At 40.8% G+C, this 22,260-nt stretch overlaps 4 protein-coding genes across 4 annotated transcripts in view; 1 reads left to right on the top strand and 3 right to left on the bottom strand.

Moving 5' to 3' along the window:
- Positions 1-678: 678 nt before the first annotated feature.
- Positions 679-3,298, bottom strand: cUnh3orf38 (chromosome Un C3orf38 homolog). The gene is made up of 4 exons (XM_079562625.1): positions 3,150-3,298; positions 2,746-2,921; positions 1,880-2,103; positions 679-1,046 (listed from the first exon to the last, which is right to left on the bottom strand). Exons 1-4 carry the CDS (start codon positions 3,274-3,276, stop codon positions 686-688), a joined length of 888 nt encoding a protein of 295 aa, XP_079418751.1. The 5' UTR covers positions 3,277-3,298; the 3' UTR covers positions 679-685.
- A 254-nt stretch (positions 3,299-3,552) lies between these two features.
- On the top strand, positions 3,553-8,995 carry LOC306968016 (uncharacterized protein). The gene is made up of 11 exons (XM_079563255.1): positions 3,553-3,801; positions 4,301-4,540; positions 4,705-4,822; positions 5,497-5,649; positions 5,717-5,893; positions 6,397-6,470; positions 6,824-7,021; positions 7,095-7,232; positions 7,304-7,393; positions 7,501-7,644; positions 7,717-8,995. The coding sequence occupies exons 2-11, from the start codon at positions 4,301-4,303 to the stop codon at positions 7,843-7,845; spliced, it is 1,461 nt and encodes a 486-aa protein (XP_079419381.1). The 5' UTR covers positions 3,553-3,801; the 3' UTR covers positions 7,846-8,995.
- Positions 8,996-9,841: 846 nt separating this feature from the next.
- On the bottom strand, positions 9,842-17,510 carry LOC306968298 (uncharacterized protein). The gene is made up of 12 exons (XM_079563640.1): positions 17,374-17,510; positions 16,660-16,805; positions 16,500-16,581; positions 16,253-16,388; positions 15,859-16,061; positions 15,647-15,783; positions 15,404-15,545; positions 15,026-15,310; positions 13,484-14,662; positions 11,595-12,721; positions 10,065-11,017; positions 9,842-9,990 (listed from the first exon to the last, which is right to left on the bottom strand). The coding sequence occupies exons 1-12, from the start codon at positions 17,497-17,499 to the stop codon at positions 9,986-9,988; spliced, it is 4,521 nt and encodes a 1,506-aa protein (XP_079419766.1). The 5' UTR covers positions 17,500-17,510; the 3' UTR covers positions 9,842-9,985.
- A 2,185-nt stretch (positions 17,511-19,695) lies between these two features.
- htr1fa (5-hydroxytryptamine (serotonin) receptor 1Fa) overlaps positions 19,696-22,260 on the bottom strand; it is a 36,606-nt gene continuing 34,041 nt past the window's right edge. The window contains exon 3 of the mRNA XM_079563460.1: positions 19,696-21,461. Coding sequence (XP_079419586.1) covers positions 20,255-21,460 — 1,206 coding nt within the window. The 5' untranslated portion in view covers position 21,461 and the 3' untranslated portion in view covers positions 19,696-20,254. The remainder of the gene's footprint in view (positions 21,462-22,260) is intronic.

The following is a 22,260-nucleotide window of genomic DNA, read 5'->3' as shown; positions in this document are numbered from 1 at the left end:
ATGACTGCCGTGGTTTGGCCATCACCACAACTATGGCACACAGGGCCCAGTGGCTCCGACCCGCACCAGCACATATTAACTATTATAGGACTCTTTGAAATGGTTGCCAAGAATAATTTCCCACATGTAACTTTTGCCACCAAAACCACAGTCATAGCACATTTCTCAGTGTCCCAGCAGACCACTTATGCCCTATGACTCAATAGGATTCAAAATCACATTTTAATAATGAAAGAAAATAGTTTTTATATGGAAGAACTGAATTGAGTTCACTGGCTTTGCACAGCGTTATGACTATGAGGCTTTTTTTTTTCATGTGTACAGTAGCTTAAGTAACATCTTTTAATTCAGGCTCATGAACCAGTTTTTTTTAAGTAATTGTACAATTTCAGAAGTTAGAGAAAAACCCAGACATGACATATTCACTCATGTCCCAATCTGCTGTTTATTAAATAAAATAAAATCTTTACCACACTTTCTTTAAACCTAAATACAGATTAGACTTGCCAATGCAATGAATAAAAAAGTTCAAATGTAACAATAGAATATCTTTTAAATTACATATTTACAAATACATTTAAAAGGTACAATAAGGCACAAGTCCAGAAAACCTGAAACACCCCCAACCAAAAAGAAAAAAAAAAAAAAAAAAAAACGTTTTATATTGATGATTAAAATCATTAGGTCAGTTGCAGAGAAGCTGTAAATCACTGGAGTTGTAGGTTAAAGCTGGTGCGGACACGTCTTTATCTGATATTGCATCCTGGCCTCGGATTTTCAAGTTAATCAGTTTTATCTTCCAGTTGTTGTCCAATGGTGATTTAATTAGTCCAAATATTTTCTCAAAAATTCCCAGGCAGGATGTGTCTCTGTGGATGGTCCCGGCCACAGCCACCATCACGAGGCCATGGGGAGACGACAGGGCCCTCAGACCGTGGGCCTCCAGGTTTGGATTAAGCAGGAGTCGCTCCTCACGAGTCAAGGCCAAGAGACGACGACTCACCACCTCTGCACCAGCAAACTCTTCTAACTGTTCCCCACACACTCTGAAAAAATAAAAATGGTAAATGGTCTCCATTGATGTTGTACTTTTCCACCTACAGTAGGCACCCAAAGTATATAGAATACACTTCTGAAGACCCCTCCCATCCACTCTACAGCTCCTTCACGTTGCTCCCATCAGGCAGGCGTTTTAAAGTCCTCCTGGCCCACAAAGACGTCTATAAAAAGTCATTTGTTCCAAATGCAATCTCCACTTTGAACGATCACAAACCATAGTCCTGCTGTTCATTATTGTTATGTTGATTTTAAATGTGCCTGTGTTTTTATGGAAGTGTGTGTGCATGTTTTGAGCCTGTCAAAGACGAATTTCTGTCGCCTTTGGGGACAGACAATAAAGTTTCTTCTTATCTTATCTTATCTTATCTTCTAATTTAATAAATATAAACATATAATATAAAATATATTTAAAACAGGCCCAACAAATATCTGAAGAGATTTACTTACATACAAAAAAAAGTGGGAAAATTGCATTATTGTAACAGCCAGTATAACATCAAGTCAGAAAAAAGACAACATTAGTGAAGAAGAAGCAAAAATATAACCTCAAATATAAACATTTACAATTTACGTTAAAGCTTCAACACATAAGCATCGTTCTCTAACTTTCTATAACCTGCACCCTAAGAGCAAGATATGTGAAATGTAAAAAATAAAGCTATATAAAAAGTAAACTAGCAGCCGTAAATCTCAGTGTGTAAAATTCATGTATTAACATTTGTCATTGAACAATGTAAACTGTGTCTCTACATATTTTGCGTCTTACAAAAGCAAAATATACCTCAGTAAAAGCAAACTACTTTGTGTGGCAGATTTTTACCTGGCAAGGAGACGAAGTTTGGCATCAGGCCAGAAGTGCTGTGGTCCCCAGTCCTGAGACTCCTGGCCTAAAGTTGGATTTTGGCTGTTTAGAAGGCCAAAAAACCACTGACAGAATTCTCGCCCGAGGATCAGTGGATCAAATCCTGGATCTGTTTTTACATCTGTAGACACTGTCCTGGAGTGTGGCCCCGCCCTGTAGTTGCCAGGCTGTCCTTTAGGTTCCTTAAACATAAGAAAAGCAACTCTCAAACACTCATGAGAAATTTAATGTTATGATTAATTTAATATTTCAGTGATTCCTTCTGCAGTGCTTAACAAGGTTGACCACCTTTTTCAGTAGACAATGAGGGTCATCCGAGTGAGGTGTTGGTCAGAGGGGCCGATTGCTCAAATTGGCAGGCTTTCTAATTGATACGGCTGCGTAACAATTAACTCAATCTCTATTGGCTGCAAAAACAGCTGGCCAACAGTGTGAAGAAAGTAAATAATGAGCACTTTGAGAAACTTGTCAAGCTCATCAAGTGCAATACTAATGGTAATCCATTACAGTTGTTATTATTCATGAACAATCACTGTAATTGTAAACATGCTGGAGTCTTATAGGGGACCTGGGCCACTTCTTTAATATTGCCAACTTAATCGTTTTCAAAAAGTAAAATATATTATATAATAAATAAAAATACACCATTACATAAAATATGACATAATATATGCTCTCTGCAAAAATATACAATATTGGGTGTTCTAACTATCTAGATTGGAATATATTGACAAAGTAAAATCGTTATGAAACTCAACTCAATGAAACCCAGGCAATAACAAACGAATATCAACAAAACCTTGAAGACATGTTCCATTGGATACCTGTTTCGATGACCAAAGTTCTAGGGTCCTTTTAATGAGGATATGTTTTTCACTTGTAGGGGGCATAGCTATCCCCTCTTCGGCAAGATATTTAAAAATCTGGTCACGGTAAACTTTTCTTCTCTTCAGAAGCTCCTCGGCGGACATAGAGAAAGACAGAATAGTATCCATAGCCTCTGTAATTACATAGTGTCACTTTTATCAAGGGTGTCAAAACAAATAAATGTTTGTTTTTTTCTGACATCACTATCTAACATGATTTCTTATATGGTTTAATAATATAATATGGGATATTGCAAAACATGTTAAATAAGATGGACCAAAGCCAGTGAAATGACAGGCAAATAAAGTTTCTCCAGCTAACTTAGCATTCTTCTGCTAACAGATTCAAGACGAAGACGTACCTTTATCGCTCTCCACGACAATCATCTTATTCGTGACGGTATCGCAAAGTGACAGTAAGTCCACTTTTGACATTTTCGTCAGTATTTTGGCACACTCAGTGCGCTCTTTGCCGGTTAGTCCTGTCATTTTACTGCCACTACATGTAAACAGAAACTGATTTACATTGGGGTCCTTTCGCCAAAACAGTCGTACGGAAACACAAGACAAGTCGAAGAAAGGTTCCGGAGAAACACACATTGGTTGCTTCATTGTCCATTGCATGTTGGTATTAAATTAAACGTGGAATAACACATTGATAACACCGTTTCCTCTACTCATGAATGTAAAATACAAAATTTGTCATGCTTGCCACATATATGAATCACAGTGGTCGATCTAGTGCATCATCTGTTTACGTACCGCCCCCCCTCCACGAACCAAGCTAGCCTCATGGATACGCGTCCTGGTCCTGCCGCAGTGACGGTCACGGACACGGACGCTCAGCCAAAGTGGATCATTTAGCGCCGAAGAGAAGCCCTTGTTTACCTGCTGTCAATAGCAATTATTTCGGCATCATTTAGACATGTTTAGAACAAAGAAATAGATGCATTGGGCGATGTGATTGGCTGCGTACCCATTGGCAAGGGCTGTGTGGAAGTGAAGCGCTGAAAGGTATGTTAACTTAATTATGTGAACGTTATTCTTCAAACACACCAGCCCAGGCATGTCATTATTGACTTATAGTTATTCAGTGTCAACAAATACTCTAGTTGTAAACTAAAATAGAGTTATATCCACGTTGTTATAATTATGCAATGGGCTATATCACGGTTGTGCCAAACCTCAGTAGCTAATCAATATCCCTTTTAATCCCATTACCTTCAGTGAGTGATACCATTTGTCCCACTGCCATCTCACCTAAGAACATGCTTTGGCATTGCGAAATAGCTGTTTCTTTTACAATCTTGTCGTCATAAAGGAAATGTTGACATATAACTGACTGGCAGTTGGCAAAGATTATGCAAAATAAAGTACTTCCTCGTAGGTGTGTTGGATACTTTAAACAGGAAGTGAACAAACAAACCATATTATTTTGCTTAGATCCCTCTGTGTCACGTAAAATATTTATTCCAAGCCTATTCTGCGCTCACGTGTCCCATTCTGTCTGCAGATGGAGAGGGAGGAGAGCAGTCATCTGGGCCGAGTGACTGTTTATTCTATCCAGGGCTGCCCTCACTGTGTGCAGGCCAAAGCTTCCCTTGGGCGGCTGGATGTCCCAGTGTGTGATGTGGACATGGGGAAGCATCCAGAGCTCAGGGCTAGAGTGAAGGAGCTGACCGGACGAACCACTGTCCCACAGATATTTTTCAACAACATTCACGTCGGGGGAAATGACGACCTGCAGAAAATGGTGAGGAGGACGCCTAAGAAATATGTGTTTATACTCATATCCAGTTTAAAGTGGCAATTGATGATGGTGACCTATCAGATTTGTTAGCAAATATAGGGCTGCACGATGCAAAAAAACTGTGTAACTGTTCTTTCTCTTGTTTTTGTTTGTTACACACTCTACAGTCTCCCACAGAGCTTGAGAGATTGGTTCATTTGGTGAAGACCGAGCCAGTTCCAGTGGATGCTCCACCTGTACCAGTGGAGAGTCCTATGGAAGACACTGCAGCTGAGCCAGACGGAGGTAATTCTTCACATACATTTCTGTTTGATCAAATGATTTGCCGAAAGAAGAAGAAGAACAAATGATTTGCCCTGAATATTGTGAAAGTCTTCCTGTGTGTTTCAAAAGCACTGAACACTGATTGTAGTTGGGAATATTGTTGCTTGGTCATCTTTGTTTGAAGTGGAGATAAGGGGCAGCAGTGGTGAAATGGTGCAGGCCTGTGTACAAGATTGAAAGAGGTTGAAAGCAGCAGGTGCAGTGTGTGAGCTCAGAGTCACTAATGCCAGACAGACAGTTGATACAGAAACCTGAGCTTGATAAGCCCGTAGCACCAGGGCTAGGCATTAGTCCTTCATCTGAGCAAATACAACATGTCAACAGTCGTGTGTGTGCTACCGAATGTCTAAAACAAGATTAACAGAATTTTATTAGAATATGAGTTATGAATTCAGAATATGTTGAAGATGCATTGTCATGAAAAAAAAAATGCTGTTTTGTTTCAATCTGTAATTTATGAATCAATATGAGTTCAGTTTGAAGTTGAATTGAACATGAATTATAATAATTTGATATTTTGCAATATGTAGCTTTAAATATGTATGATGGCTAGATGAAATAATTTGATATGCCTTTTAGTTAGTACATACTACGTAATACGTTTGTTCTTGGCATGGCTTGCTTTTGCTCCTTAGACTTTATGTGTGAAAGAGATGAGTTGGCAAACCTTGTTGAGGACTTCAAACATGGCAGTGTGATTGGGAATCACAGGAGAGGCCTGACTGTGTACAAAAAGAGCTTCTCAGGTGATCAGTTGCTTGACTGGCTGCAGAAAGAGAAGGGCATTGGTAAGTACAGGGTACCCTTACAAAGCTTAATATATGTATTGAGTATTGATGATGTTTTGTGCATCAGCTCGAGAAGATGCCTATAACACTGGCCAGGCTCTGTTGCAGAAGAAGTACATGGTGAGTGTACGTGGCTCTGGGAAACAGGAGGACAGTTTTGGAGAAACTCTGTTTAGGTTACAGGAGGATGACCCTCATTCAGCTCTCAACGCAGGACAGACTGCAGCCTGCAGTCCCATCCAGGGTAGGTCAGGACTAGCACAACTCGCCCAGGAAACAAACAAGTCAATGGGTGATGGCAAAAGCTTTTTAACACAAACTGGTGATGGCTTAATGTGTTGTACACTGTTCGGTGTTGTTGGGCTGGCTTGGTTCTCTTGTGTAATGCCTTTTAGTTGTGATGGTAAAAGTGGAGGTGGCTTACGCTTAGCCTGTGTATGTCTGCATGTAGCTGTAGCAGCATTTAATATTGATACACTATGCTCATTAATTTACCTTTATGTTTTTCTGTCTTGTCATAAAAAAAAAAAATCCTACACTTATTAGGAAAACTGTTTTTGCTGCACTTTGTCCAACTGTATAATAATTAACAATTGTTGCAATCACTAACAAGCTTGATCTATCTTAAAATCACAAGGTTTCTGAAAGTGTAATAATTTGTCTCATATTTCTATTTATCTCAGAAATACAGGCATCCTGCTATGACACATTATACTAAACATGAATTACATTATATTTCCCATTCAGCTGCTGAGCTCTCTCTGATTTTACGAGATCTGATCCTGAAGCTGTTCTCTCAACATCTCTCTGATGATGGCAAGGTAATGTCCTTATTCACTGACTCACATAGGGTTTAATTGAGTGGATTCATTCAAAACAAGCAAACTGAAGGCAATACAGTGCTTATTAACAATTTATATTACACAATTATTTCATATACAAATGCTCAACTAGTGGCTCTAATTTATTATGATCTTTTGTATAGTTTTTACTGATAGTTATACGAGCCACTCATGTAAATAAAGATTATAGGCACTGATGGACTCTATGAAAAATTAGTAAACAAAAATACTTACAGGTTTCAGAAATGACAAAGCAAGAAAAAAAGAAGCATAAACCATGTTAATTAAGCAAAGTACATTGAAAACATGTTTGTCTTTGTTGTTTTTTTTAGTTTGTGGACTACAAAGGTATGTCTGCTAACCCAGCGTTTGAGCGATACTGTGACCTGGCTATTCAGCTGCAGAGAGTGGAACTGCTGTCTCTGAGCCGTGAGGAGAAGCTGGCCTTCTTCATCAACATCTACAACGCTTTGGTTATTCATGGGTTTCTGCGCCTCGGAGCTCCCACCAACATGTGGCAGAGGTACAAGGTAAGGTAGAAAACTTCACTTTTTCTGTCGTACTTTGGTGAACACACTTTTAAATATTGATCTATCTTTACAGTTCTTCAACTATGTGAGCTACCTGATTGGGGGAGAGGTTTTCACCCTTCAGGACATTGAAAATGGGGTTCTGAGGGGTAACAGAAAGGGCATCGCACAGCTACGAAGACCCTTCTCTAAAACAGACCCCCGACTTCAGGTATTTCTTCTTTGAAACAAAATTAACAAAACATTTCTGATTATGTGTGTAACTTCTCTAATTTCCACAAGATGGCGCTCCCGGAGGCTGAGCCTCTAATTCATTTTGCCTTGAATTGCGGCGCAAAGGGCTGTCCACCAATCAAAACATACACCCCACAGGTACAAGAGTTAAAGTGTCTTTAAATGACACATTGAACATAAGAATACTTAGAATACAGTGGAGAACAATAATACTTAATTTGAATAAATTATTTTCCCTCTTACAGGACATTGACACCCAGCTCAGGACAGCAGCAGAGGCCTTTCTGGAGAACGATGATGCCTGTGTCGTGGACTCTGGAAAAAGAGAAGTTCGACTGAGTCAGATTTTTAAGTGGTACAAGGCGGACTTTGGAGGCACTGATGAGAAGGCAGGTGTGATTTTACATGACTTGTTTGAACTGTAGCACTTAGCAGCCTGAGTAACAGTGTTTGTCCTGTAGCTGCTGAACTGGGTGCTTGAGCACATGGGGGAGTCTCCAAAGAGGTCCAGCCTGTTGGACGTCCTGTCTGCTGGGAAGACCAAAGTGAGCTACCTCCCCTACGACTGGACAAGCAACAGCAGCCACTGAGTGTGCTTGCACACAAGCCACAAGCCAGCTTTGCACACTTCCCTGTCCTGCACTCACTGATGAGTCAATGTTCTGAAGTAAAGTGCATCAGATTCAATCAAGTGGTTCTCTACCATTAATATATTTATGCAATAACGTCACAATAATGTCAGCTGCACTGTAGACATTACCTTATCATTTAAAAATCTCCATTTTCATACACCACGCAAGCAACTCAGGAGTCTACAGACTACACATCCTGCACATGGGGCATTAAGAATCTATTTATACACGCCATAGACAGTTATTTGACCTCAAGCATGTTGCCTTAATAAACAAATTTACAGCCAGTGAAATAACATCTACACATCCTGTACGTCCAAACTCTTATCAAAACATAAAATACAGTCTGAGTTGTTAAAAATTGTTGCAGCTATAGAGCACGTGGGCTATAATTTAACTATAGATTAAATCAAATGGGATTAATTTACGTTAAGATGTAACAATTCAGTGACATCTTTATTCTTTTTCTTCCTGTTATATTTTCTTGATGTTTAGTACATACTCAAGGTCTTCCATTAACAAAAGAAAAAGTGCTACTATTGTCTTCTTGGCAATTGTAAAGTGATTTTTGAAAACACACTCAACACTTTGCCTTGAATGCACTTGCATGGTTTGAAAATATTTTTAAAATAAATTTATACTAGCTTTTTGATCAACTTGGCCTTAACTACAATGTTAACTGAGATTTTAAGACTATAAGACCCAGGTTCCTAATAACACAGAGTATGCTGCATGTTTTTGAGCTCATTTCATTACAGCTGAAATGCATGATACTGCACAACATAATGACGAGAGCTGCAGCTTTTTACTGCATAGCTACTTTGCATAAATAATGAAGGGTGACACTTTATACTATGGATCAGGAATTCAAGCTTTAGGGTAAATAAACTTGCTTTTTTTCCAATTAGCAATGGAGATTATTCAATTGTTCTTGTTTGATCCTTATTTTGGTTGAAAATGTTGCCGGGCATGTGATACAAAGCCTCTTAAGCACCTGATTTCACTTCCTGTTTTACAAGCAATATGACTGAATACATATGCAATGCTAAGGTGATACCGTTGATAATTGTCTTTGTCTGTGTAACATGTCTTTTGTTAAATTGAAAAATAAATGAATATTCACAGATAAATATCAAGTTCAAAATTTGTTTTATTGAAACAAATCCAACCTTTTTAAAGAAAAATAGATGGGGACTATATTCAACTTTACAAATCCAATCTATTTACATTTTTTACATAAATAAATAAAGGAGTTGGAGAACATCTCCATAAAAAATACATTAAACGTTATCAAGTCAATTTCATACTTAATATACAGAAGAACAACCAGTGGTGCTTATTAATATTATTCAACACTGTACATTGATATCAAAGTATATAACACTGATTCGGTTATGGCACTAGTAAATCAATATTTATGTGATTTGGTATTTGCTGTACAATACATATCAGTGATAAGTGAAGACAGGTACGCAGGCTGATGGATATACCTAGAAAAAAAGCCGACAACTTTTCAAACTTGTCAAAAAATGTGTATGGATTACATCAATGCTGGAAGAACAAATGATCGTGCAGAATTGTAAGCACCAGCCTGGAGTTGACTTCACATTACCAATGAAAAAAATCTCAAGCTGATCACACTCTAAGGCCCAAGTCAGTTCATTAACGCACCTTTCAACTAATCATAGCAACAAAAGCAAGTTAGTGTAAGTTTTTCATATTTATATTATAACATTAGGCCCAGAGAGTTGTTAGTTGTTCCTTAGTACATGCTTGGAGTGACACGTTCTGATCCATTTCTTCAATTGATAACTTGGGTTAATCAATTTCATAATAACAAGACTCAAATAACACTCTTTCCATTAGATGACCCATTACTGATCCATATTTCTAAGGTTTTCAATACCATGGTAGCAAGCAACAACTGGAATTTGTGAGGTTCTTCGACAACTTCAACTCAAAGCAAAACAACTATTGTTAAAAAGTGCATTTTTCTGTGCCTGTGTTGTTCAACAACTTCATTTAGAAGAATAAATAATGTTCCAAAGTTGATAGTTTGAAGAGTGCTGGGGCAAACCACTCGGTGCTTCCGTTTTCATCAACCTGAACAGACACCGCATAAGATTAGTTACTAAATAAACATAAAACATGATGAGTACTTATTGGGGCTTACTTACTTTCGTCATCCGAGTCAAATCCAAAAAGTGCAGAGCAGGTATTAAGGGACTTGTGTTTCCCCAGGTCTTCCGGGGAAGTAAAAAACGACAGGCATTTCTCACAGCGATGCCTTATCTTTGTCTCGGGCTCCGCTTTCGGTTGTGTTACTCCTGGTTTCTCACTTGGCTGTTTCTTGGGCGTGTACTGATATTTCTTCACGGGAGGACTTTCGATCTCTCCCGACTTCCTCTTGCGCATTGACAGCTCTGATTCGGTCATGTACATGGAGGGCGGGGGTCTGACCAAAGCTTTGAATACGGACTTATAGGCAGGTTTGAACGCTTTGTGTGGTTCAATTACTGGTTCCTCGACAATCGGTTCACACTCTGTCGTGAGAATGGTGTTCTCTGTGCGGATTTTTACATCTATAGGCTCTACCTCAAGCTGCTCTTTCTTTTTACCACCCGGCTCCTTGGATGTATGGGTCACAAGGTCTGTTTTTTCACAAAATCCATTAATTGTTTTAACGTTGGCTTCATCGTTGGGCAAATCTAGATCATCAGTATTCTTAGAGTTACTCAGTCCATCAGCAGCAACCTCCCTCAAGGTAATAGACTCCTTCGGGCTGTTTTTAGTCTGCAGCCACAGCTCCTCCACCTTCACCCTCTGTTTCCAAGGGGCTTCATCGTTGTGTCTCTTATTTTTGTTGGGGCCCAATTCGAAGTCGCTTTTCAGCGGAGTGGGGACATAGTGCCTCCACTCGTGGTCGTTCAGGCCAACCATGTTGTTGAAGACGTTTTCACAGGCCGTGTACTTGCACTGGGGCCTGAGGGGCAAGTGCTGGCTCTCGTGGGTCCGGAGCTCATTAGTTGAGCCGAAGCGCTGGCCACAATCCTGGTGGTAGCAAAAGTACTGGGGGTGCTCCACGTGAAGCTTCATGTGGCCCTTGAAGTGCTGGATAAATTCTATTTGCCTGCAACAGAACGCAAAGGTGATGTCAATACTCTAGACTAGAAGGTTAAATACAGACATGTTTTTACGATATGGTCCATAAATAAGTACAAATACATAGTTGTGGTTTTGTACAGCATGAGGTCAGAAACTCAGCTCAAACCACAAGAGATTAGGGCCAATGTACTCTTGATTGTGCCCATGGGACAATTTGTCATAATTACAGTAAGCTAAGGCAACCTGTCAGTAGCAGTAGGCACCTCAGTGTAGGACACCTTCACTCTTCTCCTGGTACAGAGCTAAGATGTTGTTATAGTTGATTAGACAAACTAAAGTGCTCAACAGAAACCCACTCAGAAGCCACAACAGGCAAACGTCACCCAGAAAGATCCATTAATTAAACACATGGTATTCTTTACAACCATGCCATCTTGTCATTAGTTTTGCAGCACTCTTTTGTCAAACTTGTCCCTGTATCCATTTTTTATTTGATATGACAAGCTGTTATGTACAAATTATACTGTATGACTTCTTACATAATGCTCTAGAAAAGACGACGTGGCAAACAAAAGTGACTTGAATAGCTACAGACGATTTACCTGCTGCAGAGGATGCACTTCTGTTTGGTCCACTCGAAGATCTTCTCTTGAACCCTTTCCTCGCTGAGGTGATATTTCATGGCGTGTTTGGTCATGGTGTGGCCCAACTTGAAAAACACCTTGTCACAGCCCTCACCAGGACACAGGTAATAAACCAGGTCTTTACAGATGAACTTCTCTTCCTCTTTGCACTCAGATGTGCTCCCAGTCTCTTCTCCTTTATCCAATACTGTGCTTAATGGCTCTGCCGTTTTGTCTTCTTCTTGCTCCTTATTCTCCATAGTGTCCAGCTTTTCTTTATTCCTATTTGCGTCCGTGTCCTCGGTCTCTTTCTCTGAGGTGTCCAGCTTTTCATTTTCCCAAATTACAGTTTTCTCAGCTTCTTTCTCTGAAATTTTTACCTTTTTATTTTCCCCATTGGCTCCGTTCTCCCGTACGGGTACATTTTTCAGTATTACCAAGTCGTCTTCGATCACCACTTGGTCGTCGGTGAGGTTGTAGTCACAAGGGAAAATGTAGTGGTTATTTTTGCTGAACAAATACGACTTCTTAAAAAGACACCGCGCGTGTCTAACAATCCGCTCTTCCCTTTTCAGTTCAGTAAATTTAAATCGGCAGGGTTTTCGTTTGGGATTCGGTTTGGGCTCCTCATTTACTGCTGGTTTGGGGCTCTCCTCAGGAAGGGCAGGTGGGGTGGGCGTTTCTGTGCCATTAGTAGTCGGTGTCTGTTGGGTTGTGTCGCTGTCCGTCACTGGTTGTTCATCATTGGTTTCATCACTTGGTTTGCCCACATCATTTACACAGTTCTCACTCATTTTAATATTGTCATTTATTTCATTATCGTCATTTATTTTATTCTCATATAATACTTTGCCATCTTCGTCACTGGATTTATTTTGGCTCATCTCCTCAATGTGCTTCTCTACATGCTTGCTCGCTGCAGAAAACTCCTTAAAGCGCTGGCCACAGAGGATGCAGATTTTACGTTTTTTCTTCATGTGCGACAGTGCGTGTCTAAGCACATTCAAGCCCCTGTATATTTTATTACACAACTTGCACGAGTGTACAATGTGGTTGTACTTCTGTGTCCGAATGGATCGCTCCTGCCACGTCAACTTCCCTTTGACCTGCAATGAGAAAAAAAACAAAAAAAATCTGTTAATTTAAAGCTAAAGTAGGTTGTTTCGAGAACGCACAGGTGTATATGAATAGGTGGGTGGGATGTGGCAAAAAAATGATTGAGTACAATTGGGTCCAGCATAATATTGTAAAACACACAACTTGTTATACCTTATTATGGCCTTTAAAGGAGTACTAAGAAACTAGTTTGCATTAATAAATCCTTTTCGTAGTCCCTCTGGGGGTAATACAAGTGTTAATGGGATGATTGGGGGGGTCTTTCATCTCCCCCTGGTGTTTCTGGCCAGAAAACCACCCTTGCAGCTTTCCCTGCTCTGACCCGGACCACCAATACACACTAAAGGAATCACGGAGAAGAAGCTAACAGGCTAACGGGCAAAGCTAACTGTGGGCTAGTGCCACTTTAGCAGTGCGAGTGAAAAAAAAAATCTTCATTGTGTAATTGGATGTACAATATCCCTCTCTCCCTTTGTCTCTTTTGTCAGCGTATTTACTCTCACGGACAATTAATGAGTGAAAAAATGTAAATTTCGGTAAAGCCAAACTGGAGAAAATGTGCTCTGTTCGGGTGAGGGTTAAGAGGTCAAATAATAAAGATTTGCAAGGACCCTAAGCCTAGGCAACAATTTAAATTGACATACACAGTTGATGACAGTTTGAAAGAAATATTTTAAATAATGTGTCTATTCTTTGACACCAAGTAAAATATTGGTATTCAGACGCTTTTGAGAGGAGGAAAACAAGCCTACCTCAGATTTTGTTTCCTCCGTATCCCACGACTCCACATCTTTGTTTTCATTGGACTCTTCTGCTGCTTTAGATGCATGTTTAGTTTTCCAGGAGTCTTGAAACTTAGTGGTATTTTTAGGTTTAGTGGACTCTTTATGTTTCATGAAATCTTTAGACTTTGCGGTCTCTTTGAACCTTACGCTCTCTTGAGTTTGCTCTTCCTCATCCACATCAGAGTTGAGGCAGTAATCGTGAAACACTTCCACAGCAGAATCCATCATATCATAGGCCGGCCCGTCAAGCTCAGGGTCACCCTCGACTGCTGGGACTCGGACTGGCTCTTCTGTAGATACACGGTTTTCTGGTTCTGTTTGAGAGTCCCCCGATTGCTCCTCTGTTGTATCCATTGCTTTGTTTGTTTCATCATGTATAGACTCTGACTGAACGGCTTCCTCTTCACTCAATGTGTCAGGGGTAGCACTTGTATCTTCCCTCGATGTCGTCTGAAGTATGAGCTGAATTTCATTGTCAGGAAAACTGAGTTCAACTCTGTAAAATGGTTTTCGTCCTCGCTTCTTGCCTTTATACAGGATTTTTTTGACTTTTAAGTACTCTTCTCGGTCTAGAGTCTGCACCCCTTGTAGCCACCTCTTGTGTCCTTTCCGTGTCAGGAGCTGGCTTTTCACACACCTGGTCAAGTACTCTCGTTTACGGTTCAAAGGAAATTTACTGGGAGCAGCATTTTCTCTGTTTTTGTGATTGTGTCTCAGTGCATATGCGTTTGACTTGCCCACTTTGCTGGGTTTAATGTTATAAACAACTTCAGGATCATCAGCTCTATCAACCACCTCCTCCGCAACTTTTACTTTCTGAATTTCTTCTTTCCTTCTCCTTCCTCTTCTTCTCTTTGGCACATTCTCAGTTTCGGTCAGCGGCTTGACTTTCTGACCATGTGCGATATCCTTTAGACCATTTACACTGTCAGTGTGCTCCGATGGTTTCACACACTCCGCTTCCTCCGTAGATAGCTCGTTAATGCTGTTGTAAGCTGCCAGTGCTTCACAGTGTTTCTCCTCTTCCTCCATCTCACTGAGCACTGCTGCCTGCATGGCTTTGTCACTGATCAACTCCAAGCAATGGGTCCTCAAAGTAAGAAGGTTCCAAAACTCAGGGTCAAAACACAGATGCTCTTTGAGTTTCTAAAGGGAGGAGAGAGAGGAATATTTCATGAATACTTCCAGTTACTTACACATGACAAATAAAAACAGGGGCCTTAAATATGTTTATGTTTTATGTCAACCTAAAGCAGTAGACCACAAAGTCAAGTAACCCATTCTTAGTAGCCAGCAAGCAATAATCAGTACATGTAATATTTTTACTATACAGCATAGTATATCAATATATATAATAACGACTCTTTGGCAGTAACTACAGCGTTCAGCCCTCTGTCCTTCTAATCAGTTTCCATTTTGGCCCGCCAAAGGAAAAAAAAAGTGTACTTGTTAAAGAAATTATTACCTATTAATAGAAAATGCAATAAATTCCAACGTTACAAAACTAACCTGTAGGATATGGAAGCGGATACATGTCCTCACAGGGCTGTTGTTCGGGTGCAGCTCATTGTCAGGATGCTTGTACAGTGAGCAGACGGTGCGGTAGGCCTCCAGACTGCGCTCCTGGCAGAACACCAGGAGGGCGCAGGCTCGGCACATCTCCAGGTCGTGAGGAAGTAAGAACGCAATGGTCTTGCACACCAGAGAACGTGTTACAGCATCAGAGAGCAGGTCACACAACTGCAGCGCTTTGACACACAGCTCCACGCACACCTGGATACCCTCATCGCCGAGCTAGGAGATAAGAGAAAATAAAAACATCTAAAATAAAAGTATAAAAGGAGCCAACAAAGTATCATGGTCATTTTGCATCACTTCCTTCCTTACCTCTGTGTGGACCAGTTTGATGAAGGGGAAAAGTGCCCTGACATTATTTGCGGAAGACGTCAGGCTCAAACACTCTGAGAGAAACTCCTGCCTCGAGGGATGAGCTCTGAGGTACAACCTGCTCCAAATAAAAACCAGGTCCCTGCAGGAAATCAAAACAAATATGTCTCAGTCAACTGTGAAAAACATGAACAGGTCTCCTTCTGCATTTGTGGTTTACTGAGCCGATTGAACATAACTTACCAAATGTAGTACATGTCTCCATTGTGCAGCTGCTGGGTGAGGAAAGTCTTACAAAGTGACAGTAGAAGCTCATCCTTTTCCACACTCTCAGTATTACAGATGATCTCTACAGCATCACGCCCATCGATCTCTGCCATCTGAATATAAAACACATATCATAAAAAGGCTTTTTTCTAAGACACTATCGATATGTCCAAGTGACTCAAACATACTTCTTTGAGAAGGTGATCATGTAGTGATGCCTTGTAGAGGCAGGTCAGGTAGGCTTGATGAAAGAACAAATGTTTTCCCATTTCCTGATTTTCAAGGCAGCATTTAGAAAGTGCCATTGCCTCTTGCAATCGTTCACAGGCCTGCAAATACCGAACTCGCAGCTCAAGGAGGATGGGCAGCTCTGAGCTTAAGTATTCCTCAACTGCAAGTCAAGAAAGTAGTTGTTAATAATGGAAAAAAGGTAATTTTCAAGGCAATCATGTTCATGGTATTGTAATTATTGACATCTCTTCGTATAATAAAACAAGGCAAACAAATAATGTCCATGTCTATTTACACATCCACAGACTTTTAAAACAAAAGGCCAAACGCTACAGTAGATAATAAACTAACCCTCTTTTTGCTGTATTTCCTCCTCTTTTAGGATCCCCTTAAGGACGGCATTCTCCCATGGGCCTCCTGACTTTATGGTTAACTTCACATGATGCAAGTAAATATTTCTGTGTCTCAGGAGTTCAGAGTGGCACTCCTGTAAAACAATTTTTATTTAGATGAAATATTATGGGAGAGATAATGAAATGAAGGTCAAGTATTAACATGAGAATATAAATGTATACAGATATGACAATATGCTAGTTACCAAAAGGGAATCGAAAATATATTTTAAGGGTTGCTCCCCATATTCTTCCTTGCTGAAAAACAGCAATAATTCAAAGAAGCTCCTGCAATATAATAAAAAGAGCCAGTTTTAGACATTTAGTTGAAAAACAATTTAAATCCCTAAATGAACACGCACTTACAAGGCTAGACTGCTCAGGACAAAGTGGACGTGCTGGCAGTCATCGGGGAAGGCAGCAGTGGCTTTGGTGAAGCTGCAGAGTGCTGTCCGCAGCACTTTGAGTTGTGGGAGAGGAACCTGCCATTGTCCAGTATATTCTTCAACCAGCTGCGAGGACATACACAACATTAGCCTTAAAAATCAATAATAGCCACGCAGGCAGGTATAGAGGAAGTAGTTCCTGTGCCATTTCGCGTGACGAGCACTTTCACTTTAGCAGTCTAGACTCTAAACATGCACAATACATGGCGTTGACTCAAGTAAATGGGATTTTCCACTGCACAGCATTGTAATAACCCTCGTGACAGCAAATTCTGTCAACATAAAGTGGAAGCAAGAGAAAAGAAAGCAAAAGAAAAGAAAACGTAACAAATGTTCGACTCCTAGTATACATTAATGAACATAGAAGAATGGATATTATAGTTAGCATAGGTGGCTATAAGATATGCTATAAATATACTTGAACAAAAGAATTGCAAGAGGAGCTCTTACAAGACACAATAAAAGGGTTTAACACGTTAACCTGCAGCACACGCACCACTCTAGTGCACTATCTCAATAGGTTTTGGTTTCAACAATACAACACAAGGCAGCTAGACGAGAAGCTAAAATTAGCATTGAGCTATAAACAGAGCTCCGTTCCGCACAGAGTCAAGGGAAAGTAAGACTGACGTACCTCACAAAACGCAGAACAATATCCTTTACTGTTGAGAGACGCCTCATCCTTGCAGTGTGCGGTACACAACGTTTCTAAGGCTAAATCAAGCCCGTCTGTCTCCAAATCACACTCGCTGTCCGCCATACTGGACTCGGAATCAGGCGCATAGTCCACGGTGCCAGGTTGAAGGAGCGCTATCCTCCTTTCAAACAACCAACCTGGCAACCTGATGACTTCAAACGTCAATTTTTAAAGGCTATGGGCACAAGATTGAATATACATTGGATATTTGTGTTTGGGTAAGTTAACAATCAATCTGTTAAAATCGTGATTCATGAAAACTTAGTGTGAGTCAGCGAAATCGGGGAAATTGAGGAGCACACTGTCCTACAGGCCAGCAAGGCTCATAGGCCAAAATCCCAGCAGACACTTAAATACACTTGTAGTCATTCATAACGCGTACCAATTGCTGCAAAAAGTGAAAAATTATAAGTCCATTAAACATTGGCCCGGTGTACACTGGCATTGGTCTTTAGCGCAAATAAATTGTACAGCGCCCCCTAGTGGTGGGCAGTGCACATAAAACGAAGTATGATTCAACATGGTGCAAATCGGCCCCAAGAAGCCATTAGAATGTTAAAAGGTACAGTGGATCTTAAGGGGTGGATGTTTAATGTTTGGTGCAGCTATACAAAACCATTGATTGATTGATTGATTGATTGATTGATTGATTGATTGATTGATTGATTGATTGATTGATTGATTGATTGATTGATTGATTGATTGATTGATTGATTGATTGATTGATTGATTGATTGATTGATTGATTGATTGATTGATTGATTGATGGTCGGAAGGTCGGTCCGCGTCCTGAAGTTGCACACTGTTGTTGTGTCCTTGGGCAAGACACTTCACCCACCTTGCCTCCATGTATCTGCGTACATTGGTGTAGGAATGAGAGTGTGAATGGGTGACTGGATCCTTGCTGTAAAGCGCTTTGCTGTAGGTGGAAAAGCGCTGTAAGTTGAGACCATTTACCGAAAGACGTGTTTTTCCACACAGATGTGTTGTTGGATCATTACTGTAACAACACCAAAAAAAACAGCCATGAGGAGGCTCACTCGATGTCAACTTGAATGTGTCACTCAACATAAGGTAGCCTATGTTTCTCTCCAGTCTCTCTCTCTCTCTCTCTCTCTCTCTCTCTCTCTCTCTCTCTCTCTCTCTCTCTCTCTCTCTCGTACTCTCTCTCTCTCTCTCTCTCTCTCTCTCTCTCTCTCTCTCTCTCTCTCTCTCTCTCTCTCTCTCTTATATAGTACCCTTTTCAGCCACACGAGGGTGCCAATATACTAAGCTAGGGCTGACATTTGCAAGAAGATGGAGAGCCGATACCTCTCAATTTCTTTCCTTTCCAACTTCCTTTCCAACTGCGCAGATTGGATATTAGGCTATATTGTTTCAACTAGAAGAAGAAAACAACTATGATAAAAAAATAAAAAACAAAACAACAACAAACAGGTTTAATTGTGAATCTTTTTTTAAATTTTTATTATTATTATTAGTTGAACAGCAGAAAGACAAAAACAACAGTTGTACAAATACTGGTCATATCTGTCAAAGATGTACACAGTATAAATGGCACTCTTTATCTCACTGTAGAGATACACCCTCACAGTTGACTCAGCCACGATGTTTTCATCAACATTTATGTGCCCTCTTGGAGGCAGTAAAGAAATAGTAGTTCTATTCCAAGTACATGAGTAGGAGTGTTGTAATGAGGAACTCTTCACTGGTGGCTCTCTCTCAGTCAATGCCCCAATGCTGTTGTGGAGGAGGTGTGAGAATGGTTAATGGATAAATAATTATATATTAGCTTTAGTATTTTGTATCACCAAAATAAAACATGTTGTTCAAAATAACTTGTATGTATATAAACTTGTTTTATAATATCTTAACCAGTCTTTAAAAGCTGTTAAATGAAAGCATGTCATGATCCAGGGCTTGACGGTCCAGGGCTTGTGGCAATTCTTTTAAAAACATTTCTTGTCAATTGGGCTTTTCCTAGCCATTTAAATTGCTGGAAATTTTTGTCGTGTATACTTTGCAGTAGTGCAGAGTGCATTGAGTACCTAATATAGGTGGAAAAGCGGTATATAAATTGAGACCATTAACCATTACATTTTATTACAGAGATTTTCAAAGCAAAGCTCTCGATCATAATCCAAAAAACGGCATTGCTTCCTTAATGCATGTGTGTGTTGTACATGTCCAAACAGGGGATTTTATTTGTGGAGCCAGATTTCTAAAATCATCTGAGTCAAAGGATCTATTATCTGCATTTCCAACAAAATTTTGAGTGTACTGTGGTAGAATGCAAACGAAATGGTCTGTGCTGAAATGTATCTCTATTAACCCTCAGGAGGACTGTCATTTGAAATATCGCACCTGCGTGTCACATCTTTCTGTGGTGTATTTTACAGATGTCATGGATTTCAGCAGCGTGAACCACATAAAACCAGAGTCGTTTGATGGAACAGTCATATTGGTTTTAGCTATTTCAAGACCTTAAGTGGGGCTGATGGCTAATGCTCAGAAGGCAGACCTCTAAAAAGGTCAGCCGTGGCCCCATTTTCTAAAAACGGACATGTCACTGTGCAACAACACACAGCAATTAACATCAAGGAGATCAGGCTATGCTATTCATAGGAGGAGTTGGACTGGCTTGTGTCGATTGCCTGATGCCATTTGGGCTCTTCAAGTGTCTAGAAATGTGTGACAAGCCTCTCCAAAAGATGAGTTCGCACTCTTTCAACCTGTCCATTTTGTCATTAGTCCGTCCTTGTGAGTGGCCTTTCTCGAGGAAAATTGTATCGGGTATGACCATGCATAATTGTGGCCATCAGAGATAATGGCTGCACCTAACAAGTCTTTGGAAAGCCTTTTTGAAGTCCTCATTAAAGATGGTGTAGATGAGCGGATTGATCAGAGAATTGATGTAACCCAACCACGTCAAAAAGTCCGCCATCTCCATTGAAGTGCTGCACGAGCCGCACGTGTTGACGATCACCTCCTTGACGAAGAACGGCAACCAGCAAATCACAAAAGCCCCAATTATCAATCCGAGTGTGGACGCGGCCTTACGCTCCCTCGCGCCCGAGATCCTTGGTCCCTGGGACAACTGACTCCGCTTAGACTCGTTCCTGGACTCGCTTCGTGACTCGAGACGGCGGGATTTAAAATGGGATGTCTTGACCGAAACTCTCACTTTTGGCGGCTCTTCTGTCGATGGTTCAGAGGTGGACTTTTCCGCTGGGCTTATTGGCTCTGGACTCTTAGCTCCCGCCTCTCCACCCCCTTCTCCAGCTGGGTAAGTTGAAGGTATCATGGTTCCATTGGTCATGCATGAGTGACGACTTGCCCTACTTGCTTCCCTTCGCATGTACAGCGTCTGGGCAGCCCGGTAGATCTTGTAGTACAGGATTAGTATCAGTAGCAGTGGTATGTAGAAAGCTCCAAATGTTGTATACAGTGTAAATGTGATGTGGTGATGCGTGATTATGCACTGGTCCTCGTGCTCTATGTCCGGACTGTAGTAGCGCCACAAAATGGGCGGAAGCGATATCAAAATGGACAGCAGCCAGACGACTGCCACCATAGCCCCCGCTCTTGCCCCGGTGCGCTTGCGAGAATACTCCACCGCATCCGTAATGGCCCTGTATCGGTCTATGGCAATCGCTGCAAGGTGGAGGATCGAGCACGTGCAGCAGGTGATGTCCACACTTAGCCAAATGGTGCAGACCGCCTGGCCCATGACCCAGCGCTCCTTTTGGATGTACATGATGCTGAAGGGCATCACCAGAACAGCCACAAACAGGTCGGTCACGGCTAAGGAGCAGATGAGGTAGTTGGCAGGGTGGTGGAGCTTGCGAGTGACCCCGATAGCAGTGATGACCAGGCAGTTGAAGAAGGTAGTCAGGATGGCCAAGATGGACAGGGTGATGGTCAGCAGGATCTTACTGGTGGGGGGGGCTGGGGTTGGCAGTGTTTCATTTTCACTGGTGCTAGTGGAGAAAACTCCTTCTTCGGTCCAGTTGGCAAAATCCATTCTGCAAAACAAATACAGTACAGTATTACAGTTTTTTTTTTTTTTTTTTTCAATATGATCAAAACTGAAATGTAAATTTGTTTTACAATATTTGAAAACACCTGACTCAATAATTATTATCCTTATTGGAAAAGAAAGATATCATTATCAGGAGTGTGACAGGCAGAATTTTTACTGTTAAGGTATCTTTGACAAAACTATTGCAAATTTGTGACTATATACTGTATATAGAATTTTGTTGATAGCTAATGAGCTTTTCCTAAAAGGAACAGGCCATCATTTTTACATTCTGAGATATGTTCTTTCCTTCTTTGCCCTCAATCACGCAAAACGACCAAAAATGTTGTTAGCATTTGGCCTCTCCCAATGTATTCCTATAGTTCCAAACAGGGATGAAGTTGGAAGCTACCACACTCTTCCACAGGCACGCACAAAGACCAGACAGGTACGCATCAACTCGTCTAAGCTCAGGTAAGAACATATCACAGTATGGAAGAACTGTGTGCCCTCATTCACGCAAAAAGACCAAAGATGTTGCTAGCATTTGGCCTATTCCTATAGCTCCAAACAGGCTGAAGTCAAAAGCGACCAAGCTCTTCCATGGGAACACACAAAGACCAGGTACGCATCAACTCGTCTAAGCTCAGGTAAGAACATATTTTTGTATGTAAAAAGGGTGGCCTGTTCCTCATGGGCACATGTATTCTGAATTTGGTGCTTGTATCACAAAGTAAACTATTTGGCCAAAAATGGGCTCAACAACAAAGCAGAAAAAATAGAGGACTCATTTTCTTTGTGAC

Source organism: Gobius niger (assembly GCF_951799975.1).
Source record: "Gobius niger genome assembly, chromosome: 9".
NCBI classification, from domain to species: Eukaryota; Metazoa; Chordata; class Actinopteri; order Gobiiformes; family Gobiidae; genus Gobius; species Gobius niger.
This window is presented reverse-complemented; position numbering and strand designations above follow the sequence as displayed.

Bases quoted from the DNA above. Each gene is read 5' to 3' on its own strand.
- cUnh3orf38 (XM_079562625.1), bottom strand. From the start codon at position 3,276: ATGACAGGACTAACCGGCAAAGAGCGCACTGAGTGTGCCAAAATACTG. The intron at 2,104-2,745 runs GTATCCAATGGA...CTTATGTTTAAG, and splicing joins AACTTTGGTCATCGAAACAG to GAACCTAAAGGACAGCCTGG. The intron at 1,047-1,879 runs GTAAAAATCTGC...TTATTTTTTCAG, and splicing joins AAACTTCGTCTCCTTGCCAG to AGTGTGTGGGGAACAGTTAG.
- LOC306968016 (XM_079563255.1), top strand. From the start codon at position 4,301: ATGGAGAGGGAGGAGAGCAGTCATCTGGGCCGAGTGACTGTTTATTCT. The intron at 5,650-5,716 runs GTAAGTACAGGG...TTTGTGCATCAG, and splicing joins GCAGAAAGAGAAGGGCATTG to CTCGAGAAGATGCCTATAAC. The intron at 7,394-7,500 runs GTACAAGAGTTA...TCCCTCTTACAG, and splicing joins TCAAAACATACACCCCACAG to GACATTGACACCCAGCTCAG.
- LOC306968298 (XM_079563640.1), bottom strand. From the start codon at position 17,499: ATGGCGGACAGCGAGTGTGATTTGGAGACAGACGGGCTTGATTTAGCC. The intron at 16,806-17,373 runs GTACGTCAGTCT...ATGTCCTCGCAG, and splicing joins ATTGTTCTGCGTTTTGTGAG to CTGGTTGAAGAATATACTGG. The intron at 14,663-15,025 runs GTTAGTTTTGTA...TCCTCCCTTTAG, and splicing joins TCCGCTTCCATATCCTACAG to AAACTCAAAGAGCATCTGTG.